Source organism: Gouania willdenowi, chromosome 14 (genome assembly GCF_900634775.1).
Source record: "Gouania willdenowi chromosome 14, fGouWil2.1, whole genome shotgun sequence".
Taxonomy (NCBI): Eukaryota; Metazoa; Chordata; class Actinopteri; order Blenniiformes; family Gobiesocidae; genus Gouania; species Gouania willdenowi.
Genome location: NC_041057.1, coordinates 14,273,807 through 14,281,902, shown reverse-complemented (window position 1 = coordinate 14,281,902; position 8,096 = coordinate 14,273,807). Strand labels below are relative to the sequence as shown.

The window sequence follows — 8,096 nt, the reverse complement described above, 5'->3', positions numbered from 1 at the left end:
CATCTGAGCTGTGCCAGCAGCAAAGCGATGCTGGCAACGTTTGTTGTGGAAACAAGAACTGAACAGGCGTCATTGTTTGAGCTCCAAACAAATGTGAAGTTCATCTGAGTTTTTACCATCAGCAAATCATCTTTAAATGTTAAAGCTTCTTAAATAATGATTTGATGTAATTAGTTAATGTCTTTCGTTAAACTCTTGATCATTTCAATGTTCCCTAATGAATGGATCACTACAGTATATTCACACTTCAGTGTTTTAATATAGAATTTAATATTGCTGCATTAAATCAATGCGAGCAGAGTTGACACCAATGAAAGTGTGCAAAGAAAAGAAGTTTAGAAAAGGGCAAATGTATAGTTTTCAATTAAAACAAACAAGAGAAGGGAAATAGGACAAAAAGCAACTTAAGTAAAAGCAGTGAGAATTCAGGTGATGGCACTTCTTCTTTAATCACTGTCATTCTTGGCTATTACTGTTTTACCAGCACAACAAAGCAAGGTTTCCAGCACAGAGGATCATAAGGTTACTGGGTAAAAATTGACATGTGTGCTTGTTATTGTCACTGATCGTGTAAAAAAGAGTTGTAAATCATACAATCACAGATACAGTATGTTAATATGAACTACAAATTATACTGAATGGTTAGCATCATCGCTATAATTTTCAATTTAGAAAAAAATAGAATCTGATATATCTGTTATATCTGTTATAAAAATACTAATTAAAAAAATATCTTGGTTGTTAAATTTTTTATTTCATTCAAATGTGAGCCGGATTATTTCATTATAACTAATATAACAGTGATAAAAGTATTATAAGTGATTTTAGGATATTTTTTTGTATTTTATTTTATTTAGAAAAAAATACTCTCCACAGGATGCGGATTGCCTTTATTCTGAAAGATATAGGGCGATGCATAATAATAATAATTATAATATGTAGACACTGCATCGACTGATGCCGCCCACTAGAGCGGTGGGTCAACAGGGCGGCCAATTTTCACGGGGTTTGTTTGTAACAAAAGTCAGACATGATAGATAGATAGATAGATAGATAGATAGATAGATAGATAGATAGATAGATAGATAGATAGATAGATATAGTTAGAACAAAAGGAACCTAGAAAACGTTGTACTCAGGTTTTTATTGACAACATTGTTTAAGGCTATACATTGCCTTTGACAATTATTATTATTATTGTATAATTGTACTGCTACTGTATTATTGTTATTCCTATAAATATCATTATATTCTCATATTATTGTATTATTATTTATTATTCATATTTCATATTATAGTTACTGGTATACTCATTGTATTATATAATAATAATAAATATTGTTTATTATTATTGTTTTTATTATTGTTACTGGATTCTTATTATATTATTTTGTTTTTGCTATATTCTTATATTACCTTATTATTAATATTAATAAAATATTGTTTATTAATATTATTGTTATTGAATTCTTATATTAATTTATTGCTATTATTATGATGATTATTATTATGATGATGATGATGATGATGATGATGATGATGATGATGATGATGATGATGATGATGATGATGATGATTATTATTATTATTATTATTATTATTATTTATAACCATTACTATTATTACTATCAGTATTACTATTATATCATCGTCATACATTTTTGCAGCCAAAGAACTGAAATATTCAAGGATGTGGGTTTGGAGATTGAGTGTTGATTGGTAAAACCAGCTTTTTAAATATATCCAAGCACCTTCTATCAAATCTACATGTGTGACGTTTTTAAAAAATTAAAAACGATTTGGAAATCGCTTCAAAATTCAACGAATAATTCTACTTAGAGATTGAGAAATACCTCTTTCTGTCGTAATGTCCATGCACCACTGCCTCCACCACTACCGGTCCAAGATGGCGACGCTGTTGACGTGTCCCTCCACAGTCGACGCGGCGTCTACGTATATAATGTCTATGGGCAGATGTGGTCAATTTAAATTTTGGTAATGGTGACATGCTATAATCGCTAATTGTTGCTATAATTCGGTATATTTACGGCTGTCTAAATAAATATGAATTGATGAGCACTGTTTATATAAAATAAACAAATAAGTGAAGTTGAAAAAAAGTTGCAGGAAGTTGAGAACTGGGAAAATAAATTGGCTTTTACATTTTCAGTGGAATAAATAAATTAAAAAATCTGTTTTGTTTTGTTTGTTTGTTTGTTTTTAACTAAAAAATGGATTCAAGAAAATAATTGACTAAAGCTGTATGTAAATAATTTAGAAATGGATGAATTGCTGAGAATCTTAGTAAGGTTTTTACAGAGGACGAGGTTTTGTGAGCGCTAAATTCCAGACGGTGGCGGTAGAGCGACTTTAAGGGCGTAAGCGGCCAGAAACCACCATAGAAGAAGAAGAAAATAGGAAGGAAGGGAAAAAAAGAATAATAAAAAAGAAGAAGAAGAAGAAGAAGGAGAAGAAGAAAAGCAGCTGACAAGCAACAGCTGACTGAAGCTATCAGGAGTTATGAACATAGATGTTGTGCTTGTGTAGTCAATAGTGAAGGTAGATTTAGTGTTTCTGCTGTAGAACGTTACTGTGGGTGTTTTGTAACGCTTAAACATGAGCGTTACCTTGGACATCAGGCTGAAGAGAGCGAACAAAGTGTATCATGAAGGGGTGAGTTTGTGTCAAATGAACAATAGCGATTAATAATAGTCGTACAATAGATACATTAATACACGTAAGTGTTGAAATGAATATTGATTTAAAATACTATATGAGTAGAATATGTGCTAGATTAATATTTTTTTTAAAACGTGATTAACACGATTTACACACAACATTCATGTCAGCAGAATGATGAACAATTTGAGAACTATTAATGTTTATTTATTTTTATCCTTTTGTGTGTTTTTACTTTGTGTGTAATTGTAGTCGTGTGTAGATGTGTTGTTTATTTTAGTCATCGTATCGTGTATGTAGTTGTTGTTGTACCTAAAAAAAATAGTTTTTATTTTTTACTATTTATCTTTTTTTAATACCTTACTGTATGATCACACACGTTTTGGGGTGTTTGACGTAATTGCACTCGTTTTTAGAGACCTGTTATATCCGTAACCCCCCCATAAATGAAAATAAATAAATTTAAAAAAATAACAATTTTGTCATTTTTATGCCTTTCTATAGCCTTAACTCTTATTTTGGGTGTCAAATTCTCTTAACTTGTCATGCCTTACTGGAGCCTTAGCTTAAAACCCTTTTAGGATGTCCAAAATGCTTTACCTCAGATTTTTTTTTTTTTCTCCAGGTTTTGTCCATTTTTATGCCATAACTCTGATTTTCCAAAATAAATCACTCTTACGTTGCTTTTATTTATGTGCCAGATTGTAGCCACGGGCTAGTTTCCATCTGTATTCCCCTGTAGGTTGATGTTGTTTACAACAGAAATTACAATACACATCACCTTTACATTTATCTATCTCCTGTTAAACTGTGTTCTGATGGTTGTTAATGTGTCCTTATTATCCTGATGATGCTATGTGCAGGAAGCTGTCGCTGGTGTGATTGTGCTGATGTGTAAGGAGGCTCTGCAGCATCACGGCATCTCCCTGAACATGGAGGGCTCAGTCAACCTGCAGCTCAGCTCTAAGAGCGTGGGCGTCTTCGAGGCGTTCTACAACTCTGTGAAGGTGAGTGGAAAGTTCTTACACACTCTGAATGATTAATACACAAGTTTTAAGGTTGATAAAGTCCCAAAGCACTTTAGATGATAAATCTTATGGACACATTCAACTAAACATGGTGAGAAAAGTTTCATACTTCATTGCAGCAAATTCCAAGCTCATGATCAGACAACAGTTAGAGTAGAGTAGTTTTATTGATCTCACAGTGGGGACATTTACTGTCATTACAGCTCATATCAGATAAAGTGCCATAGAAAGACAACAGAAGGCAGTACAGAAAACGCAAAAGACAATTTAGAGTCCTGTCTTCTCTGACTTTGTGTAGTTGTGCTGTAAGTGTTAACATTAACACATTGTGTTGTAGCCCATTCAGCTGATCAGCAACAACATCGAGGTGGCAAAAGCTGGAAAAATTCCCGGAGGAAAGACGGAGATCCCGTTCGAGTTTCCGCTCAATACAAAGGGAAATAAAGTTCTGTATGAGACGTACCACGGTGTCTTCGTCAACATCCAGGTGAGTCTGACTTATTGTGCAGTGTGACAGTGTGCAGGATGCTTATCTTTGCATTTAAGTATGGATTTAACCTTTGGTGTCCTCAGTATACTCTGCGCTGTGACATGAAGCGTTCCCTGCTGGCCAAAGACCTGACCAGGAACTGTGAGTTCATCGTACACTGTCAGGTGAGTCTAAGGCTGCAGCACTAAGTGGTTTCAAACAGGGGATACATCATATCAACTTGTAAAGTATCTGTGTTTACCAGCCACAGAAATCTAAAGTAGTTCCCACTCCCGTGAACTTCTCCATCACTCCAGATACTCTGCAGAACACGCGTGAGGTGAGAACATGGAACTGCAAGGCCTTAGATAAAAAATAAAAGAAAATTTGACGAACTTTCATTGTCTCTCCAGAGGAGTTTACTGCCAAAGTTTCTAATCAAAGGCCATTTAGACGCCACCAACTGCGTGATCAGCCAGCCTCTGACTGGAGAGGTGATGGTGGAAAACTCAGACGTTCCCATTAAGAGCATTGAGCTGCAGCTGGTACGAGTGGAGACGTGCGGTGAGTTTGTGCGCTCCAACAGACGGACCCTTATTGTGTAAACGGTGTCCTGAGGTTCTGTCATGTGTGTGTGTAGGCTGCGCTGAAGGTTACGCCAGAGATGCCACAGAGATCCAGAACATCCAGATAGCCGAAGGCAACGTGTGCCACAGCCTGGCCATTCCCATCTACATGGTGTTCCCTCGACTGTTCACCTGCCCCACACTGGAGACCACTAACTTCAAAGTGGGTCAGTAAAAACACTTCTGAGATGATTTTATCCTGTGTATGAAAATATGTTATTGCTAACATGTAACTTTAATTTGGGTTTTTTTCTTTTTTTAATTTAAATTTTAGTAACTTAAAAAATACTTAAGGCTGTCATTGTGATCAAGTTCTCTAGAAATAGGATGTGGTAGTAATATCTAATTTTATAAGCCAATCCATTGTGAACATTTGACAGTTGGTTCTTTGTCAATGTGCTGTTTGTTATGAATATGACTTCTGATGAACGGTAAAATGTCTCCATTTGAGTGCGGTTGACTTTCCCTTGTCTTTCAGAAATTGTAATGTAATCCGATTTTAATTTTTTTTTTTTTGTGCTGCAGAGTTCGAAGTGAACGTCGTCATCGTGCTTCACGACGATCATCTGATCACTGAGAACTTTCCTCTGAAGTTGTGCAGAGTTTGAATCAGGACGCGACAGCTGAGAGGCTGTTTTTCACCGCAGATTGTAAATGTTTTCCTTTGATGGAAGAATGTCATATCAGGACCTTCAGTTAATGAAGTCGAGAATATTTTCAATAGAAGTAATTTTTGTATTTAAAGATGAAACATTAAAAAGCACGTTACATGCTCAGAGTAAGAGGAAGTTATGACTCATATTTACAGCTTAACTTTTTTTTTTTACAATTAGTATATTTTTAATTTTGTTTCCTGATCTGTGATTGCAGTGGAACTTTTTATTAATCTCTTGTTGTGACATGTGAAATTACAAAAATCATTAAGCTGTACTTTTGGGTTTAAACACCACTGGAGAAATGAAATGTTTTAGGCTTCAAGTTGTCTTGCATCGTCAGCTATAAAAAACACCAGAGGGGTGGAAGTCCGGTCCTTGAGAGCTCCTGTCCTGCATGTTTTAGATGTTTCCCTGCAGCTCTACAGAAAGCTACCCTTTACAATCAACTGTAGGGGAGTAACTAAATGGTAAAAGTTAGACTCTTCATTTGTTAAAAGAAAACAGGAGTTTACTTTGAGTTGGTTTAAAGGCAAATGTTTATTTTATGACTTTAGAAAGCTCTGCAGTTTTTAGATATATATATATATATATGCTAGCCTATAGATTCTGTTCTCTAACATTCTGTTAAGATTGGAAAAAATTATATAGGGCATTTACTTGCCTTGGAATCAGTGTAAAAGTTAAAAAATAAAACTGGACATTCTCACTTGCCAGCAGTCACCAAATAATCTAAAAGCAGTTTGCATTTACGTGGTTTCATCAGTAACTCAGATAGATTAACCTCTTTATACCAGAAGAAGAGCCTAACACACTAAACAGATTTTTTTTTTAAAACAAATTTCTCTTGTATAGAACAACAAAAGCAATCATTTCAAATGAGCATTTAAACAGGCAGAAATAATATGAAATCAGGTTTCTGAGCAATGCATTATGGGGCTTGGTGTCTCCTTCCAGTCAGAGCAGGAAACTCCTCAGGCAGCAAAGCCAGAGTCCTGCAGGTGGGACATGTGCTCTGCTCCCTCAGCCATGATCGGATGCACTGAACACAAACAGGAAATACTGAGCATTTAAACACACACAGTACAAAAACACGTTCATTAGGTAAGCTGTTTAAACATTTAATAAGAGTTTACAAGCTGCAATTTAGTTTTCACTAGTGTGCATTTCATTTTGACATGTCAATGTTAGTTTCAGATGAGTAATTTTTGACACGTTACAAATTTAGATATTAGCAACTCATTTGTCACATCATTGCATTTTTTATGTCTGACAGGTGGTTTGTTGGCAAACTCTAAAAATTTAATTGGATAGGTCAGATATGTAGCCTAAATGAGCATTTCAGATATGTCACATCACATTAAATGTTGAAATTCCTTTTTTGTTAATTTGAAATTCAGTTCCTACTAATTATAAAAGTCATTGTAGATTTCTCAGATAAAATTGTTACAAGTATGAACTAGTAAAAATTACATTCTGGATATGTTGGCTTTGAATATGAACTAGTCAAAAAGCAATTCTTGAGATCTACAATTACCTCTTCTGTTAATACCTGTTACACGTATGAGGCCAAGGAACTTCACCCTACACTGGTACACCCACCAACACTGATTTACTATAAATCTCTTTGGGGGTCCACTAATATTGGTGTTGACCGTTTGTTTTTAACTGTAAGAGAGATTGAAATGAGTTGAACTTGTGTTCTCTCACCTCATTGTGGAAGCTGTGTCTGCACTCTAACACACAGGTGTCCACTGAAGTCATCTCTTCGTGACAGATGATGCACGGATCCTCCTCATTCAGCTGCAAAACACAGTGTTTGTATTCAGATGCTATTGCTGTGTGTTTAAGACAACCCCAAACTAATAAAAAGGTGACAGGAGGTCGTCCGTGTCCTCCAATATGTTTGTAATCTTTCAGTCTGGTCATGCACATTAACATTGGCTACTTTCTCCTCCTGCGAATCAAACATGTTCCACATTAGACGATGTTCATCTCACCGCGCTGGTGTCCATGCTTCTTTGTTGTCCGACTGCCTGCCAAACAGGAGGGGCCAGTGGGTGCTTGGCCCTCTGAGCTGGACTCATTCGACCCAGTGTGTGTGGTCCAGCAGTACTCAGCCTCTCCTGGTGCAGAATAAAAACACACGAGCTATGAAGTAGAGAATGGACGGGACACTTGGTATGAAACTACAGTTTTTCTTTTATCTGAAGCCTTAAGTTTAAAGAAACGGAGTCACTTTCTGTTCATCCCATGAAAAAAAGTTGTTCATATTGTTTAAGATGGTCACAGCATTTTGAGAAATGTAAGATGAAAATGATTTTCATATACAAGAGCAGGAGATATTTAGGTTTTCTTTGTACCAACTTGTGCACATTTCTGATTTTCAAAAAAAAGTGTTTTCAGTGACTTAAGTCAGCTTTGAGTTCTTGACGCTGAGAGAGAAACCAAGCAGCTTCCTACCTGATGATCCAGGATCAGCTGAGTCACACCATTGACCACATCAGGTAACGCCATGCTGCTGAGGGAGCCACCAGAAGAAGAACGCAGCTCCTGAATAAACCCCATCAAATCTGACCTGAACACACAACAAAAGATCCCTTTAACATTACTCATCACGTGTAGACTGAAGACAGCACTG

At 35.9% G+C, this 8,096-nt stretch overlaps 2 protein-coding genes across 2 annotated transcripts in view; one reads left to right on the top strand and one right to left on the bottom strand.

Annotated features, from left to right (window-relative positions):
• The first annotated feature begins 2,418 nt into the window (after positions 1 to 2,418).
• On the top strand, positions 2,419 to 6,167 carry vps26c (VPS26 endosomal protein sorting factor C). The gene is made up of 8 exons (XM_028466224.1): positions 2,419 to 2,673; positions 3,543 to 3,686; positions 4,045 to 4,194; positions 4,281 to 4,361; positions 4,442 to 4,516; positions 4,590 to 4,740; positions 4,817 to 4,969; positions 5,328 to 6,167. Exons 1-8 carry the CDS (start codon positions 2,617 to 2,619, stop codon positions 5,408 to 5,410), a joined length of 894 nt encoding a protein of 297 aa, XP_028322025.1. The 5' UTR covers positions 2,419 to 2,616; the 3' UTR covers positions 5,411 to 6,167.
• ttc3 (tetratricopeptide repeat domain 3) overlaps positions 5,704 to 8,096 on the bottom strand; it is a 26,582-nt gene continuing 24,189 nt past the window's right edge. The window contains exons 44-47 of the mRNA XM_028466223.1: positions 7,919 to 8,033; positions 7,456 to 7,581; positions 7,166 to 7,258; positions 5,704 to 6,497 (exon numbers count right to left, since the gene is read on the bottom strand). Coding sequence (XP_028322024.1) covers positions 6,387 to 6,497; positions 7,166 to 7,258; positions 7,456 to 7,581; positions 7,919 to 8,033 — 445 coding nt within the window. The 3' untranslated portion in view covers positions 5,704 to 6,386. The remainder of the gene's footprint in view (positions 6,498 to 7,165; positions 7,259 to 7,455; positions 7,582 to 7,918; positions 8,034 to 8,096) is intronic.

Bases quoted from the DNA above. Each gene is read 5' to 3' on its own strand.
- vps26c (XM_028466224.1), top strand. From the start codon at position 2,617: ATGAGCGTTACCTTGGACATCAGGCTGAAGAGAGCGAACAAAGTGTAT. The intron at 3,687-4,044 runs GTGAGTGGAAAG...ATTGTGTTGTAG, and splicing joins CGTTCTACAACTCTGTGAAG to CCCATTCAGCTGATCAGCAA. The intron at 4,362-4,441 runs GTGAGTCTAAGG...TGTGTTTACCAG, and splicing joins AGTTCATCGTACACTGTCAG to CCACAGAAATCTAAAGTAGT.